The 20096-nt window shown below is 40.8% G+C and overlaps 2 protein-coding genes across 2 annotated transcripts; both read right to left on the reverse strand.

The window, feature by feature from the left end:
• Positions 1-5568: 5568 nt before the first annotated feature.
• LOC143411465 (sperm motility kinase 2B-like) lies at positions 5569-7086 on the reverse strand. The gene has a single exon (XM_076872239.1). It carries the CDS (start codon positions 7084-7086, stop codon positions 5569-5571), a length of 1518 nt encoding a protein of 505 aa, XP_076728354.1.
• Positions 7087-17926: 10840 nt separating this feature from the next.
• On the reverse strand, positions 17927-19444 carry LOC143411466 (sperm motility kinase 2B-like). The gene has a single exon (XM_076872240.1). It carries the CDS (start codon positions 19442-19444, stop codon positions 17927-17929), a length of 1518 nt encoding a protein of 505 aa, XP_076728355.1.
• Between the last annotated feature and the right edge of the window lie 652 nt (positions 19445-20096).

Genomic DNA, 20096 nt, shown 5'->3' on the forward strand with positions numbered 1-20096 from the left:
TGGGAACAAAGATAAAGAGCACAACTAAACTGGCATTTGTTTTCATAAACTACAGCAACTGCCAAGACTTCTGCCACCTACTTTCAGTGATCACAGTTTAGCGGGCATTGGGCACCAAGTGTCATTGTCAGCTCTTCACTTGTTCACTCAGTTGTTGTTTTGAATTCTCTACTGTGGTCTGACAGGCAGATGAATAAAATGGAGGGGAAAAATAAGAATAACAACTTATTATTTAAGAAACTACAAACTCCAAAACCAGCAGAAAGTCCCTGCATCTGCAAAATGTCGACTTCAAGGATTTAGGGTGATGGAGATATTCAGCTCTAAAGACAGAGGGACAGATGGAAAATAGATTAGACAGAAATATATGATTATCACAATAGCTAAAATATGGAAGCACCTAGATGCCCTTCAATAGATGGATGGATAAAAAATATGGCATACATACACAATGGAATATTACTCAGCAATAAAAAGAATAAAGTCATCACCAGAATTTATACTAACCAGCTCAGACTTTAAAAACAAAATGTCTTTGCAATTTGCTTGCTTAGTTTTTAGTAAAACAAGCTGCCAAAAGTCAACATGGAAGCTTTCTTCTTCTCAAATCAGAAACAGAAACACCTTGTTTCGGACAATTCACGTGGCAGAAGCATTTATTTGCCTTATAAAAGGGTTTTGTGTCTCCTAGAGAGTCAAACTTGGGGTAGTCAAACTTGGAGCTGAGTGCATTCGGAAAGGGAAAGATCACAATATCCAGTGCCTTTCACCCCATGTTTGCAAACTTAGAGAAACAGTGGGAATGAACTGATACAGTCACAGCAAAGTTTCTAGCATGGAAAGACTCCGAAAAGGAATGAATTCACCCCAACAGTAGAAAACACCTGGCCTTGTGATCTGGGTCTAACATAAACCATATCAGGAGGGCTTGTCTTGACCCAGGCCTGAAACCAAATTTGCAGCCTTCTGCAGCTCCATCTGCCTGGCATGTGGCAGTACTTTGGGAAATGAGATCCAATAAATAAGCCAAAATCTTGGATCTCAGCAGGATCCAAAATAATCTCTGCATCACCTGAACTGGGCAAGTATTGTTAAGTTATAGAGGATTGATGTTTAAAATTATTGTTGTGACAACATGATTAAAGAATGCCAGTGGTTCTGAAGAAACATTCCAGTTCTCTTGCTTCACTTTGCTATTGGAAACATGACTGGAAGCCCTCAATTAAGAGCAAGTAAGTGCATATCATGTCTGGACCACTCAAGGAAGAAAAGGGAGGTGGTTCAGAAAGTTTGAGCTCTCTCATTTAGGAAAAAAAATTGGCTGATGAATTGCATAACTAATGAACAAATGAAAAAAGTGCAATTGTATTTACCTACTGGATTGATTAGTGAGTACCAATGCACACACTCCTACCATTAGTCAGGATTTGAGGAAGTATTCTCCTGATGCTTTGTTGTCCATTTTAAAATCGGATCTCTCAATTATATTGATGAAATAGGATATCCAGTCCTCCTGCATAAATGTAAATGAATCAAATTTCTATATACTTAGTATATATCATAGAGCTAAAGACATAGAGATCCAAAGGGAAATTGGACATTAATAATTTTAAAGATCAATATAATTATTCAATCAATACATGGAAAATGTTCTTACCAAGTTAGGAAGCAAAGGACTTTAAAAAATATCGGGGTACTGTGTTACTCAGCTTTCCCTCATTATAACAGTAGGGAGCGGGAGCATGGGAGACATGATGAACTCTAGATAGGCCAGAGGGTGTTGGAGGGGAAGGGAGGGGGTATGAGGTAATCATAAGGTAATTAATGATGGTGGAATGTGGTAAGCATTACTATCCAAAATCAAGGAAGGCAGGAATTGGTGTGAATATACTTTGTAAACAAGGATATATATGAAAAATTGTGCTCTATATATGTAATAAAAATTGTAATGCGCTCTGCTGTCATAAATAAAATTTACATAAAAAATATGGTCAAAAGTGCCATTGAATGAGCAGCCTGCCCACTCTCCGACTCTGTCATACAAAACCAAGAGCTTGACCTACTCTCTTATGACACCATCTTTGTGGTAGTTACATCATAATTCAGTCATTTGTTAGGGGGAGCCCTGATTGCTAGGTGGGGGATTACAACCTAAACAATTGCTTTGGAAGATATGATTTAAACCATAACACTCTCTAATCCTACTTTTCTCAGAAATTTTGTCATGTGATATTTCTACATCAATCCTTGCAATCATACAACTTTGTAGGCTTGTCATGAAGTACATATCCTTGATGGGTATGGTCTTGTAAATTCCTCCTGCCTAATGACCCAATGATCTTTCCCTTAGTCCACCTTTCGAGTTCCTTGATCCATAGGTTACATAGAAGTGTGCTTATTTTCCAAAGTTTTACTCTTTTCTAGTTTCAGTCCTTTGTGATGAAAGAACACACCAAGTATAGTAAGTAAGAATTCAGTGGGAAAATGTTGCCAATAGATTAGACCACTTTGACCACTTTGAAAATAGATTTTCAGTGTGGTCTAAACAACAAAGTACATCATTTTGAAAATAGAGTCAAAATAAAGATGCAAAAAGACCATTAGCAGAATGTAACAAATTTAAGAATCATTGTGGTTGAAGACTCCTGAAATGTGAACTAAAGAAATATACCATCTTCTCAATGAATATGAGAAAAATTTCTAAATCTTAGGAATAAGATGAAATCCACACTCAAGACACATATAGAATTCCAAATAGGCGCCAGCAAAAATCATTCTCTCCAAGACACATTATAATGAAAATGCCTAATACACAGAAGAAGCTTAGAGTGTTAAAAGCCACAAGAAAAATACAGCAGGTCACATTCAGAGGTAAACCCATTTGGATTTCAACTGATATCTCAACATAGACCCTAAAAGCTAGGAGGGCATGGAAAGATAAATGCCAAGTCTTGGAAAAAAAACCCGATTCCAAACAGGATTAGTATAACCAGTAAAATTATCCTTCCCAATAAGCAGAAACAAAAATAATTTGTAACCATGTAGTCTGCACTGCCAAATGTCCTTGATGGAGTATTTCATGCAGAGAAAATACATAAAAATAAAAGAGATGAATACAATAGAATAATCCCATTAAAGGATAACCAAGTTTGAATTTAGCATTAGAAATAAATTGAAATGGCAGGAAATAAAAATCATCTTTCTATAATAATAATGAAAGCAAAAATCATATTGGCATTTTGGATTAAAAAAACAAGTATCAACATGTTGCCTACAAGACACCTTAGAGACAGAGATATGCATGAAAATGGGAAAAGCAAGGAAGCAGGGGTAGCTCCTCTCATGTCAAAGTAGACTTCAAGTCAAAATTTGAGGAGACAAAGAAGATTTCTTCAAACTGACGAGGGGAAAATCCAGCAACAAGATATACTGATTATAAATATTTATGCTCCAAACAACTGTGCTTATGCATACAGAAAGCAAACTCTTCTCAATATAAAGAAGGAAATAGATCAAAATACAAAAAATACTGGGGGATTTAAACAAAGCTCTCTAACCATTAGATAAGACATAAAGATTATTTAGAACTAAAAATATTTCAAAAACAATGAATCAAATGGATGTCTTTATCAATAAAATATTTCATTCATTGACAAAGCAATTCACTTTTTAATCACATCTGTTTGACTATTCATATTTTAGGAGATGGAGCAAATGTTAGGAAACACAAATAAAGACAGAGTTATCCTTGCATAGATAATAATGGATGAAATATAATAAAGGAATAATAAAGGAATTCCAGCACCTACAATTGAACATTAAATGCTACACATTTACAAGAGAAATGAATTGTAGAAAAGAAACCTTAGAAAGAAATCAGAATAGAGATATAACAAAAATCTATGTGACAGAGTGAAGACAACTTATATTTTTTTAAAATTATAGAAACCCATTGTTAAAAATTTAATTTCTCTTCACAGTCATAGATTTTTGTTAACTTTTTTATAAAAATTTATAATATACCCACAATACCATAGAGCTAACTAATGTTACACCTCAAGGTCATAGAGAAAATAATCCAATAATGTTACACCTCAAGGTCATAGAGAAAAAAAATAATCCAAATATCAGTTGAAGACATGCAGAAATCAATGTAACAAACCACATAATTAGAATTCAGGACAAGAATCATAGGATTACATTGATAGATGCAGAAGATGCATTTGTCAAAGGCCACTACCCATTCATTTTTATAACAAGAGAAATTAAGGACAGAAGGAACTTCCCTCAACATCTTAAAGCCTATATATAACAAACCAAAGGCCAACATTATTCTGAATGGAGAAAAACTGAAAACATTTACTCTAAAACCAGGAATAAGGAAAACATGTCCATTCTCCCCTCCCCACTATGATTCAATAGAGACCATTAACTGTATCCAAAGCAATTAGGTAAGACAAAGACACTACCAAAGTAGCTACCAAAGTAGCAGGATAGAAGATCAACACATATAACAGTCAATTTCCTTTACTCCAATAATGAATCTGCTGCAAAAATGTTCCATAACTTCAAAAAATTAGAAAAATTAGAAATAAATGTAACCAAGGAGGTGACAGACCTCTTGGTTACAGACCTCTACACAAGGATGACAGTTTAACATATTTCTGACCCCAAAGGGCAAGAGCCGGAAGCTGGTGTCAGTGTAGCTCCTGGTGCCAGCCCAGTGCACATGTGAGAGAAACCATGTGCCCAAGCTGTCACCTTGGACAAGCCTAGTAATAGAATCCAAAGGTAAGAGAAAATCCATGTGGGTGCACCTTGCCTTAATGGATAATTGCATCCATAAGATGAACTGACCCTCCAGTCCTGAAATCCGGAGTACTCCGTGTCCCTTATCTTTAGCAACAGTCATGACAATTTTGAGTGAGGCGGCTGCATGGCAGGTGCTGAGGCACCCAGCCACTGCTGTACTGGCCAACTCTTCCCTACCTGCCCTACACACAGTATCATTATGATGCCCTGGAACACTGAGGTCTTCCATGCCTTCTTGGAGGTATTCCTCCTGACCATGGTCACCAGCTAAAGGTCATGTCTACAGTGGCTCAATGGGAGAGACTCCATGGACACTGGGAGACTCCATGGACACGGGATCAACAGAAGCCAGCCTGTACTAGGTGAAAGCAAGTGAATGTTCTACACTGGCTCAAGACAAGTGAGTCGCCATCTATTCTAAGGGCAAGGCAGTCCAGTACACTGGAGAGGGAGGCACGGTGGTCCAGGCCTGGGAGATGATGGCTGGTGGGACCTGACCCACCCTGAGGACCCTCCTTTCTTTGAGTCAGAGCACTTTTCAATTTTGCAACACACATTTTATTATACAATTTGTCCAAAATCAATGTTATCAAAAAACATGTCAGAGGAATGGGAGAAGGGAAAGGGGCAGGGCAGGGTGAAGTGTCCCAGGCAGAACAGTCTCTGGTGTCTTCTGCAGGTGGGGGCAGAGGAATCGCAGGCTGTCCACTGGTCCTGTCTGGCTCAGCTCTCCACTTTCTTGGAGCCACAGAAGGTCTACTGATCCGGCTCCGGCTCCGGCTCGCTTCTCCTGCGAACCCTTGGAAACACTCTATTGCGGGCACGTGGCATGCAACAGCACAGTCTTTGGACACAGTTAAGGATCCTCCTAGTCCAGCTCTTCCTGGGTTCTCGGGGTTCCTCTGGGGCTACATCTTGGGCCGAACTGCTGCGGACGGTCTCTACTAACCTGAGCAGGCGCTTCCAGCGGTTGGGCAAGTAGGACACCGAGTCAGACTGGGAGGCTTCGTCAGGAGGCGGGGCCTCAGCAGGCTGCAAGTCCAGAGGAAGAGCAGGCAGGCTGGCCCTTCTGATGCCCACCTGCCCTGGCTGTTTGGCTTCCTCGGGCAGCTGGTGCTTATGGGGCAAGGGCAAGGCTTGAAGGGCAGGCTCACTCGTGCTCCTCCTTGGGAGCACAGGGCCACGGGAAAGGCCCGCAGGACAAGAGGAAAGCCTAACCCTGCGAGGCACAGGCTTCCCTGGGTACATGCACTCTACCCGCTGGCTTTTCTGGTGCTGCAGAATCAAGTAGTTGGCCATCCTTGCATCAAACTTTCTCTTGGCCACAGACACCCAGGTTTGGTATGGATCGAGACCATTGTCAACCAGGAGCGCCATTATTTGGGGGTCTGGGTGTTTGGGAAGAGCCTCACTATGCTGTTGGGGTACACGCTCCCCACCCTGCTTCAGCCATGGGTGCCGAGAGATTTGCTTGACTGTGGGCCGCTTCGGGGGCTGCACAGTCAGTATGCTGTGGATGAGCCTTCGGGCTCTGACAGGCACTGAGTCAGGGACATCGTACCTTGCGTGAGTGATCCGCATCAGCAGGTCCTCATAGGACGTGGAGTCAAATGGGAGGCTCCGTGTCAGCATGAAATACAAGATGACCCCCAGGCTCCAGACGTCCACCGGGGGTCCCTCATACTCGTGCCGCAAGACACCTTCAGGGGCAAGGTATGGGAGTGTGCCCCAGATCCGCCTCAGCTTCTCCCCAGCCCTGAACCACGTGGCGGCACCAAAGTCGATCAGCTTGACGGTGCCTCTGGTATCCAGCATGATGTTCTCTGGCTTCAGGTCTCGGTGCACGATGCCCTGGTCATGGAGGTAGCCCACGGCACACACGATCTGCCTGAAAACCCTCCGGACCTCCTCCACCTGCATGCCACGTCTGATGTGCTCAAGCAGTTGTCCCCCACCTACGTGCTCCATCACCATGTAGACGGTGCTCTCGGTGCCAATCACGTGAAACAGCTGGACCACGTTGGGGTGCTCCAGACTCATCATTATCTGGGGTTCGTTGAAGGCTGGAATGTTCTGCACTTCCAGTGCCAGGGCTTTCACTGCCACCTGTGCCCCTGAGAGGCGATGGAGGGCTAGGCTCACCTGGCCATACCCACCACGCCCGATGACCTTCATGAACTCATAGTGCTCCATGAAGGCTGCCACACTGCAGGAACCTGGCACCTGCAGTGCTGCTACACTACTCTCACTACTCTCACTACTCGGGCTAAACATCCTAAGCAGGAACACCAACTAAGGATGCTAGCTTAAAAACAAAATAACAAGCCAAAACAACAAAGCAAAACCAAAAACCAAAAACAAAGCAAAATAACAAACCCAAATCAAAAAACCAAAAGCCAAACACCACAGCACCACCAACCACCAACCACCAACCACCAACCACCGAATACCAACCACCAACCACCAAACGCACTAACTATCTGGGAGTCCGACAGGTCACCACCAAGAGCTTCCTGTACTTGTGGACAAAAACCCAGCCCTGGCCACTTTCTTATATACCCGCTGTTTGAAGCTTCCTCACAATGGCTCCTTGTGAGGAAAGAGCAAGAAAAGGACCAACCATGCCTGGTCTAAACCCTCAGTGGTCATCTCCCTTTGGGGCCTCCAGAACTGTTTCCATGTCACAACAAGAATACAAATGGACTCCAGACATACATATATATATATATTTGGTTCAGTTGGTTATGGAGACTGATATTTACTTGTTTACAAATTCAAAGGACTTGTCATTTCAATTCTAAACATTTCTAATAATTCTGGGCTTCTGAAGACCTTATCATGTCTACACTCAAGGTATTCAATTTCTTTTTCTTCCAAATCATTGGTGTCAAAATATAGTAGCACTTGGCTCCCATTATGATACTGAAACAACATGATCTGTTCCCTAAGCACAGTCTTAACACCTATGGGGCTAAGAGGGAGGAAGGCTTCATCCTAATTGCCCCATATAGTCCTGCTGGGGAATTCTCATTGGAAACTCAGGAATTCAAAAAAGAGTGGGTTGATATATTCAAAGTGATTAAAAACAAAATATGGGCGCCAAGAATCCTAAAACTGGCAAAAGTGTCCTTCCCACAGAGAGAAGAAATGGAGGTCTTCCCAGATGAAGGAGTCTCTTCCTGCTGCTATAACAAAATACCTTGCAATGGGTAATTAATTGGTAGTTTTTCACTTCTCCCAGTTCAAGGTCAGAACATTTTGTGGCCATATTCTCACATGATGAAAGGGGAAGAAGTTTTGAACTCAATCCCTCAAGAATTTATTTATTTATTTGGCTGAGGGGACATACTGGTGATTGATCCCAGGGTCTCAAACATATCAGTCAAATTCTCTAACACTGAGGTACATCCCCAGCCACTTATTTATTTATATATTTATTTTGAGTCAAAATTTTGCTAAGTTGCTCAGGCTGGGCTTGAATGTGTGATCGTTCAGCCTCAGTAAACAGAGTACATAGGCTTACAGTCTGTTATACTTTGGGCATAAGTCCCCCCACCCCCAAAATCCTATATTCATGCAGAAATAGTGATAAAATTATTGGAATGTGGAGCCTATAACCTAACTGGAGTTCAGGGTGTAACTGAGGGCAGGTGGGGTGCGGCTGGAGGAGCTAGGTCACTGTGGTCATGCCAGGAGAGCTCCTGCTTTTCTGTGATCTCTTCCCGTCTCTCTGCTTTCTCACTGCCATGAGAGGAACAGCTTTCCTCCACTGGGCCTTTCCCTCATAGTGTACTGACTCACCTTGGACCCAGAGAATTGGAGTTGGCCATCTATGGACTGAGCCCTTGGGATCATATGCCCATCCTCTAGTTTGTTTTTATCAGAGGCTTTGGTTAGAGTGAAATCTCACTGTTGAGAGTACATCTATTTTTAGTGTGGAAATATTTGAAGTATACAAATATGAAGGTTTGATTTTTTAAAAAAAGCTAACAGAATCAGACATTTGTGTAGTGAGAAGTGGGGACGTTCCTCTGTTCCTCTGAATAAACTGATTGTATGGGTCAAAAACCTTTTTCCCACAAAGACTTTGTAAGACTTTGTAATAGTGAGCTGGAAAAGCTTTAGATTATTGTAAGAAGAGTTGAACAGGGATTCTGGTGTTCAGATGACCAGAATACCAACAGATGCAGACCTGGCTCCTGAGCTTTCAGAAGGATATAAGGACCCTATCAGAAGTTGGACTACAGACTACTTGTGTTATAATCTGGCAGAACATTTGATTATTTATCTAATTTCTTTCTTCTTTAAAATCTCTACTCAAATGTTTTCTTCTGGAAAGCTCTACACAAGTGACCTTATTTAGTATTTCAGTAAACCCTATCCCATCCCATTATTCAATAATTTTCTACTTCATTCTACTTGTGCTGCTTCTTCCATGTATGTTGTCACATAAACGTAGTGGTCACATGGAAATATTGTCAAAATGCATGATATAATGTATCACTTTTATGTTAGTTCTTGCTCTTCCTCTTCTACTAGAATATAAACAAATCTCTGTTGTACAGCCCATTAGAGGCATCCAAGGAAAAAAATTGTTGAATGAGAGAAAGCATGAAAGATTAAACAGATGTTATACTCCAAGAAACAAAGTAAAAAGTATACAGACATACAAATGAACGATTTGAAACCTAAGTTATAAAGTTTTAACTTAGCCATGTTTTGATCCCCTTTTTCCATTCCAAGAAATAAGTGTTTGATTTTACACAGAATATGATTTTGTCATATGAAGGACATTACATTTTGAAAGGATGTTTATATAAAGGAACCAGAGATCTGATGCTTCATTCAAATTGATGGAGAAAAAAGAATAGCTTTAAAAAAATTTTACAAGAAAAATATCTTTTAAATAATCTCATAGAGTCCCTGAAAGTAAATGAACCAAATGCAAAGAGACAATATGCTGAGCAGAAAGCTATAGATAATGGAAAGATGAGGTATGGCAGTGGCAGTGAACGAAATAGACTTTAAGTGTTAAATTGGGCTTAAGAAGTGAGACTTACAAAATATAAACTAAAACAAATGAGGCAAATTACATATCAAGTAATTTTATCTTTCTTTATAGTACTTTTTATTGTTGTTTTTATTTGTTCTTTATGGATATACGTGATAGTAGAGTACTTTGATATATTATACATACACAGAATATAAGTTATTCTAGTTAGGATCCCATTCTTGTAGTTTTACATGATGTGAAGTGACACTGGTCATGTATTTATGTATGAACACAAGTAAGTTATGTCAATTTATTGTACTGTCTTTCCTATTCCTATCCCCAATCTTTTTCTTCCCTCCCATTTGTCTAATTAAATGAACTTCTATTCTTCCCCTACCCACCATCCCTTGTTGTGAGTTAGCATCCAAACATGAGAGAGAACATTTGGCTTTTGGCTTTTTGGGATAGGCTTATTTCACTTAGCTTGATATCTGCAGTTCCATCCATTTACTAGCAAATGCTATAATTTCATTCTGAACAGATGCTTCTCAGAAGAACATATACAATCAACAAATATATGAACAAATGTTCAACATCTCTAGTAATTAGAGAAATGCAAATCAAAACTACTCTAACATTTCATCTCACTCTGGTCAGAATGGCAGCTATCAAGAATACAAACAAAAATAAACGTTGAAAAGGATGTGGGGAAAAAGGCATACTAATAGATTGCTGTTGGGACTGAAAATTGTTGCAGCCAATCTGGAAAGCAGTGTGGAGATTCCTTGCAAAACTTGGAATTGAACCACCATTTGACCCAGCTATGCCACTCCTTGGTTTATAGCCAAAGGACTTAAAAACAGCATACTACAGGGAAACAGCCATATCAATGTTTATAACAGCACAATTCACAATAGCTAAATTGTGGAACCAACCCAGAGGCCCTTCAATAGATGTATGGATAGGGAAAATGTGGCATGTATACACAATGGAACATTACTCAGCATTAAAAGAGAATAAAATCATGGCATTTGCAAGTAAATGGATGGAGTTGGAGAATATAATGCTAAGGGAAGGAAGCCAATGCCAAAAAAAAAAAAAAAAAAAAACACCAAAGGCCAAATGTTTTCTTTGATTTGAGGGTGCTGACTCAAAATGGTGATGGGTGGGGGAAGCATGGGAGGAATGGAGGAACTTTAGATAGGGCAAAGCGGAGCGGAAGGGGCTAAGGGGGTAGGAAAGACAGTGGAATGAGTTAGACATCTTTACCCTAACACAATAAAGACAATAATGGTGTGAAAATACTTTTGTACAAGTAGTGACTTGAAAACTTGTGCTGTATATGTGTAATATGAAATGAATTGCATTGTCTACCATCATGTATAACTAATAGTATTTTAATAAAGAAAAAACAGAGGAAAACATTTGGACATATCCATTTAATTGCACAGAATGGAAATTTTCGAAGGCTAAACTATAAAATATAAACTTTGAGCTTATAAGTGAAAAGAAAATCTAACAGAAATTGTGAGGGATCTTTATTCACAAGTAGTGAGTCGACAACTGTAGCAGGAAGGCAACCTGACAAGGAAGGGGTGCCGAGGATGGCTCCAGAGGCAGCCATGAAAGAAACTGTAGAGATTTTGAAAATGGAGTGAGTCAGTGTGAGGGAAACCATGTTAATCAGAGCAAGGGAATCCAGGGGCAAAAGGCTGCATGGGAAGCAAATCAGGAGGAAGAGTGCACTGTCCTCTTCCCCTCTAGGTGCTTTCCATGCTGAACTGCTGAACTTCTAGACCTTGTCCAGTAGAGGAGGCTTCCCCTAAATATAAGTTTGGGATAAGAGCTCTGATTAGAACACTGAAATATCTACACATTCCTGACCTTGAAAGGCCAATTATCTGTTAAATGATGGCTTAATTTTCATTTCCACTGATGTCATAAAGCACCATCTCTTGTGGCTGAATCAGCATCCCCAGTAACGGTTCTCCTAACCTGCCCTTAGTAGTCAGGTGTGGACCACCTCTCTGAAGAATTTAACTTAATTATTTGAACTAAGAGATTGGTTTAAAAACTTACACCATTTTCCAGAGAACCAAACTCTTAAAAGTCCAACAACTTATAGCATTCTAAACTATTATAGAGTTCATCCCTATGCATCTTTTCACCCTGTAAAGTATAAAAGTGTTTCTGGAATAGAATAAAGTTCTATTGGTTAGCACACACATATTTGGAAAAAATACCAAGGAGCAAACATTAAGAAATAGACTTGTCTTAGCAATTAAAACCTTTAAGAGGATATCAGAAATGAGAGCACCACACATAGGCATTTGTAGGTCAAGAGTCACCCTGTCTTGGGAATTTATGCAAACCTGAACTGTATGAAGGAAACAAGAAACACTTCATTTAACAATGACAACAACAAAAATGGACTGCCTTTGATTTAAGAAGATGATGAATTTTAGGTGTAGATCCAAAGGAACACTTGAAATTCAGTCATATTATTTGTATCATTTATCTGTTGTAGAGAAAGATCAAGGTTCTAGCTGCCTATGGGAACAAAGATAAAGAGCACAACTAAACTGGCATTTGTTTTCATAAACTACAGCAACTGCCAAGACTTCTGCCACCTACTTTCAGTGATCACAGTTTAGCGGGCATTGGGCACCAAGTGTCATTGTCAGCTCTTCACTTGTTCACTCAGTTGTTGTTTTGAATTCTCTACTGTGGTCTGACAGGCAGATGAATAAAATGGAGGGGAAAAATAAGAATAACAACTTATTATTTAAGAAACTACAAACTCCAAAACCAGCAGAAAGTCCCTGCATCTGCAAAATGTCGACTTCAAGGATTTAGGGTGATGGAGATATTCAGCTCTAAAGACAGAGGGACAGATGGAAAATAGATTAGACAGAAATATATGATTATCACAATAGCTAAAATATGGAAGCACCTAGATGCCCTTCAATAGATGGATGGATAAAAAATATGGCATACATACACAATGGAATATTACTCAGCAATAAAAAGAATAAAGTCATCACCAGAATTTATACTAACCAGCTCAGACTTTAAAAACAAAATGTCTTTGCAATTTGCTTGCTTAGTTTTTAGTAAAACAAGCTGCCAAAAGTCAACATGGAAGCTTTCTTCTTCTCAAATCAGAAACAGAAACACCTTGTTTCGGACAATTCACGTGGCAGAAGCATTTATTTGCCTTATAAAAGGGTTTTGTGTCTCCTAGAGAGTCAAACTTGGGGTAGTCAAACTTGGAGCTGAGTGCATTCGGAAAGGGAAAGATCACAATATCCAGTGCCTTTCACCCCATGTTTGCAAACTTAGAGAAACAGTGGGAATGAACTGATACAGTCACAGCAAAGTTTCTAGCATGGAAAGACTCCGAAAAGGAATGAATTCACCCCAACAGTAGAAAACACCTGGCCTTGTGATCTGGGTCTAACATAAACCATATCAGGAGGGCTTGTCTTGACCCAGGCCTGAAACCAAATTTGCAGCCTTCTGCAGCTCCATCTGCCTGGCATGTGGCAGTACTTTGGGAAATGAGATCCAATAAATAAGCCAAAATCTTGGATCTCAGCAGGATCCAAAATAATCTCTGCATCACCTGAACTGGGCAAGTATTGTTAAGTTATAGAGGATTGATGTTTAAAATTATTGTTGTGACAACATGATTAAAAAATGCCAGTGGTTCTGAAGAAACATTCCAGTTCTCTTGCTTCACTTTGCTATTGGAAACATGACTGGAAGCCCTCAATTAAGAGCAAGTAAGTGCATATCATGTCTGGACAACTCAAGGTAGAAAAGGGAGGTGGTTCAGAAAGTTTGAGCTCTCTCATTTAGGAAAAAAAATTGGCTGATGAATTGCATAACTAATGAACAAATGAAAAAAGTGCAATTGTATTTACCTACTGGATTGATTAGTGAGTACCAATGCACACACTCCTACCATTAGTCAGGATTTGAGGAAGTATTCTCCTGATGCTTTGTTGTCCATTTTAAAATCGGATCTCTCAATTATATTGATGAAATAGGATATCCAGTCCTCCTGCATAAATGTAAATGAATCAAATTTCTATATACTTAGTATATATCATAGAGCTAAAGACATAGAGATCCAAAGGGAAATTGGACATTAATAATTTTAAAGATCAATATAATTATTCAATCAATACATGGAAAATGTTCTTACCAAGTTAGGAAGCAAAGGACTTTAAAAAATATCGGGGTACTGTGTTACTCAGCTTTCCCTCATTATAACAGTAGGGAGCGGGAGCATGGGAGACATGATGAACTCTAGATAGGGCAGAGGGTGTTGGAGGGGAAGGGAGGGGGTATGAGGTAATCATAAGGTAATTAATGATGGTGGAATGTGGTAAGCATTACTATCCAAAATCAAGGAAGGCAGGAATTGGTGTGAATATACTTTGTAAACAAGGATATATATGAAAAATTGTGCTCTATATATGTAATAAAAATTGTAATGCGCTCTGCTGTCATAAATAAAATTTACATAAAAAATATGGTCAAAAGTGCCATTGAATGAGCAGCCTGCCCACTCTCCGACTCTGTCATACAAAACCAAGAGCTTGACCTACTCTCTTATGACACCATCTTTGTGGTAGTTACATCATAATTCAGTCATTTGTTAGGGGGAGCCCTGATTGCTAGGTGGGGGATTACAACCTAAACAATTGCTTTGGAAGATATGATTTAAACCATAACACTCTCTAATCCTACTTTTCTCAGAAATTTTGTCATGTGATATTTCTACATCAATCCTTGCAATCATACAACTTTGTAGGCTTGTCATGAAGTACATATCCTTGATGGGTATGGTCTTGTAAATTCCTCCTGCCTAATGACCCAATGATCTTTCCCTTAGTCCACCTTTCGAGTTCCTTGATCCATAGGTTACATAGAAGTGTGCTTATTTTCCAAAGTTTTACTCTTTTCTAGTTTCAGTCCTTTGTGATGAAAGAACACACCAAGTATAGTAAGTAAGAATTCAGTGGGAAAATGTTGCCAATAGATTAGACCACTTTGACCACTTTGAAAATAGATTTTCAGTGTGGTCTAAACAACAAAGTACATCATTTTGAAAATAGAGTCAAAATAAAGATGCAAAAAGACCATTAGCAGAATGTAACAAATTTAAGAATCATTGTGGTTGAAGACTCCTGAAATGTGAACTAAAGAAATATATCATCTTCTCAATGAATATGAGAAAAATTTCTAAATCTTAGGAATAAGATGAAATCCACACTCAAGACACATATAGAATTCCAAATAGGCGCCAGCAAAAATCATTCTCTCCAAGACACATTATAATGAAAATGCCTAATACACAGAAGAAGCTTAGAGTGTTAAAAGCCACAAGAAAAATACAGCAGGTCACATTCAGAGGTAAACCCATTTGGATTTCAACTGATATCTCAACATAGACCCTAAAAGCTAGGAGGGCATGGAAAGATAAATGCCAAGTCTTGGAAAAAAAACCCGATTCCAAACAGGATTAGTATAACCAGTAAAATTATCCTTCCCAATAAGCAGAAACAAAAATAATTTGTAACCATGTAGTCTGCACTGCCAAATGTCCTTGATGGAGTATTTCATGCAGAGAAAATACATAAAAATAAAAGAGATGAATACAATAGAATAATCCCATTAAAGGATAACCAAGTTTGAATTTAGCATTAGAAATAAATTGAAATGGCAGGAAATAAAAATCATCTTTCTATAATAATAATGAAAGCAAAAATCATATTGGCAGTTTGGATTAAAAAAACAAGTATCAACATGTTGCCTACAAGACACCTTAGAGACAGAGATATGCATGAAAATGGGAAAAGCAAGGAAGCAGGGGTAGCTCCTCTCATGTCAAAGTAGACTTCAAGTCAAAATTTGAGGAGACAAAGAAGATTTCTTCAAACTGACGAGGGGAAAATCCAGCAACAAGATATACTGATTATAAATATTTATGCTCCAAACAACTGTGCTTATGCATACAGAAAGCAAACTCTTCTCAATATAAAGAAGGAAATAGATCAAAATACAAAAAATACTGGGGGATTTAAACAAAGCTCTCTAACCATTAGATAAGACATAAAGATTATTTAGAACTAAAAATATTTCAAAAACAATGAATCAAATGGATGTCTTTATCAATAAAATATTTCATTCATTGACAAAGCAATTCACTTTTTAATCACATCTGTTTGACTATTCATATTTTAGGAGATGGAGCAAATGTTAGGAAACACAAATAAAGACAGAGTTATCCTTGCATAGATAATAATGGATGAAATATAATAAAGGAATAATAAAGGAATTCCAGCACCTACAATTGAACATTAAATGCTACACATTTACAAGAGAAATGAATTGTAGAAAAGAAACCTTAGAAAGAAATCAGAATAGAGATATAACAAAAATCTATGTGACAGAGTGAAGACAACTTATATTTTTTTAAAATTATAGAAACCCATTGTTAAAAATTTAATTTCTCTTCACAGTCATAGATTTTTGTTAACTTTTTTATAAAAATTTATAATATACCCACAATACCATAGAGCTAACTAATGTTACACCTCAAGGTCATAGAGAAAATAATCCAATAATGTTACACCTCAAGGTCATAGAGAAAAAAAATAATCCAAATATCAGTTGAAGACATGCAGAAATCAATGTAACAAACCACATAATTAGAATTCAGGACAAGAATCATAGGATTACATTGATAGATGCAGAAGATGCATTTGTCAAAGGCCACTACCCATTCATTTTTATAACAAGAGAAATTAAGGACAGAAGGAACTTCCCTCAACATCTTAAAGCCTATATATAACAAACCAAAGGCCAACATTATTCTGAATGGAGAAAAACTGAAAACATTTACTCTAAAACCAGGAATAAGGAAAACATGTCCATTCTCCCCTCCCCACTATGATTCAATAGAGACCATTAACTGTATCCAAAGCAATTAGGTAAGACAAAGACACTACCAAAGTAGCTACCAAAGTAGCAGGATAGAAGATCAACACATATAACAGTCAATTTCCTTTACTCCAATAATGAATCTGCTGCAAAAATGTTCCATAACTTCAAAAAATTAGAAAAATTAGAAATAAATGTAACCAAGGAGGTGACAGACCTCTTGGTTACAGACCTCTACACAAGGATGACAGTTTAACATATTTCTGACCCCAAAGGGCAAGAGCCGGAAGCTGGTGTCAGTGTAGCTCCTGGTGCCAGCCCAGTGCACATGTGAGAGAAACCATGTGCCCAAGCTGTCACCTTGGACAAGCCTAGTAATAGAATCCAAAGGTAAGAGAAAATCCATGTGGGTGCACCTTGCCTTAATGGATAATTGCATCCATAAGATGAACTGACCCTCCAGTCCTGAAATCCGGAGTACTCCGTGTCCCTTATCTTTAGCAACAGTCATGACAATTTTGAGTGAGGCGGCTGCATGGCAGGTGCTGAGGCACCCAGCCACTGCTGTACTGGCCAACTCTTCCCTACCTGCCCTACACACAGTATCATTATGATGCCCTGGAACACTGAGGTCTTCCATGCCTTCTTGGAGGTATTCCTCCTGACCATGGTCACCAGCTAAAGGTCATGTCTACAGTGGCTCAATGGGAGAGACTCCATGGACACTGGGAGACTCCATGGACACGGGATCAACAGAAGCCAGCCTGTACTAGGTGAAAGCAAGTGAATGTTCTACACTGGCTCAAGACAAGTGAGTCGCCATCTATTCTAAGGGCAAGGCAGTCCAGTACACTGGAGAGGGAGGCACGGTGGTCCAGGCCTGGGAGATGATGGCTGGTGGGACCTGACCCACCCTGAGGACCCTCCTTTCTTTGAGTCAGAGCACTTTTCAATTTTGCAACACAAATTTTATTATACAATTTGTCCAAAATCAATGTTATCAAAAAACATGTCAGAGGAATGGGAGAAGGGAAAGGGGCAGGGCAGGGTGAAGTGTCCCAGGCAGAACAGTCTCTGGTGTCTTCTGCAGGTGGGGGCAGAGGAATCGCAGGCTGTCCACTGGTCCTGTCTGGCTCAGCTCTCCACTTTCTTGGAGCCACAGAAGGTCTACTGATCCGGCTCCGGCTCCGGCTCGCTTCTCCTGCGAACCCTTGGAAACACTCTATTGCGGGCACGTGGCATGCAACAGCACAGTCTTTGGACACAGTTAAGGATCCTCCTAGTCCAGCTCTTCCTGGGTTCTCGGGGTTCCTCTGGGGCTACATCTTGGGCCGAACTGCTGCGGACGGTCTCTACTAACCTGAGCAGGCGCTTCCAGCGGTTGGGCAAGTAGGACACCGAGTCAGACTGGGAGGCTTCGTCAGGAGGCGGGGCCTCAGCAGGCTGCAAGTCCAGAGGAAGAGCAGGCAGGCTGGCCCTTCTGATGCCCACCTGCCCTGGCTGTTTGGCTTCCTCGGGCAGCTGGTGCTTATGGGGCAAGGGCAAGGCTTGAAGGGCAGGCTCACTCGTGCTCCTCCTTGGGAGCACAGGGCCACGGGAAAGGCCCGCAGGACAAGAGGAAAGCCTAACCCTGCGAGGCACAGGCTTCCCTGGGTACATGCACTCTACCCGCTGGCTTTTCTGGTGCTGCAGAATCAAGTAGTTGGCCATCCTTGCATCAAACTTTCTCTTGGCCACAGACACCCAGGTTTGGTATGGATCGAGACCATTGTCAACCAGGAGCGCCATTATTTGGGGGTCTGGGTGTTTGGGAAGAGCCTCACTATGCTGTTGGGGTACACGCTCCCCACCCTGCTTCAGCCATGGGTGCCGAGAGATTTGCTTGACTGTGGGCCGCTTCGGGGGCTGCACAGTCAGTATGCTGTGGATGAGCCTTCGGGCTCTGACAGGCACTGAGTCAGGGACATCGTACCTTGCGTGAGTGATCCGCATCAGCAGGTCCTCATAGGACGTGGAGTCAAATGGGAGGCTCCGTGTCAGCATGAAATACAAGATGACCCCCAGGCTCCAGACGTCCACCGGGGGTCCCTCATACTCGTGCCGCAAGACACCTTCAGGGGCAAGGTATGGGAGTGTGCCCCAGATCCGCCTCAGCTTCTCCCCAGCCCTGAACCACGTGGCGGCACCAAAGTCGATCAGCTTGACGGTGCCTCTGGTATCCAGCATGATGTTCTCTGGCTTCAGGTCTCGGTGCACGATGCCCTGGTCATGGAGGTAGCCCACGGCACACACGATCTGCCTGAAAACCCTCCGGACCTCCTCCACCTGCATGCCACGTCTGATGTGCTCAAGCAGTTGTCCCCCACCTACGTGCTCCATCACCATGTAGACGGTGCTCTCGGTGCCAATCACGTGAAACAGCTGGACCACGTTGGGGTGCTCCAGACTCATCATTATCTGGGGTTCGTTGAAGGCTGGAATGTTCTGCACTTCCAGTGCCAGGGCTTTCACTGCCACCTGTGCCCCTGAGAGGCGATGGAGGGCTAGGCTCACCTGGCCATACCCACCACGCCCGATGACCTTCATGAACTCATAGTGCTCCATGAAGGCTGCCACACTGCAGGAACCTGGCACCTGCAGTGCTGCTACACTACTCTCACTACTCTCACTACTCCGGCTAAACATCCTAAGCAGGAACACCAACTAAGGATGCTAGCTTAAAAACAAAATAACAAGCCAAAACAACAAAGCAAAACCAAAAACCAAAAACAAAGCAAAATAACAAACCCAAATCAAAAAACCAAAAGCCAAACACCACAGCACCACCAACCACCAACCACCAACCACCAACCAGCGAATACCAACCACCAACCACCAAACGCACTAACTATCTGGGAGTCCGACAGGTCACCACCAAGAGCTTCCTGTACTTGTGGACAAAAACCCAGCCCTGGCCACTTTCTTATATACCCGCTGTTTGAAGCGTCCTCACAATGGCTCCTTGTGAGGAAAGAGCAAGAAAAGGACCAACCATGCCTGGTCTAAACCCTCAGTGGTCATCTCCCTTTGGGGCCTCCAGAACTGTTTCCATGTCACAACAAGAATACAAATGGACTCCAGACATACATATATATATATATTTGGTTCAGTTGGTTATGGAGACTGATATTTACTTGTTTACAAATTCAAAGGACTTGTCATTTCAATTCTAAACATTTCTAATAATTCTGGGCTTCTGAAGACCTTATCATATCTACACTCAAGGTATTCAATTTCTTTTTCTTCCAAATCATTGGTGTCAAAATATAATAGCACTTGGCTCCCATTATGATACTGA

The sequence above is a fragment of the Callospermophilus lateralis genome, chromosome 12, assembly GCF_048772815.1.
Source record: "Callospermophilus lateralis isolate mCalLat2 chromosome 12, mCalLat2.hap1, whole genome shotgun sequence".
Taxonomy (NCBI): Eukaryota; Metazoa; Chordata; class Mammalia; order Rodentia; family Sciuridae; genus Callospermophilus; species Callospermophilus lateralis.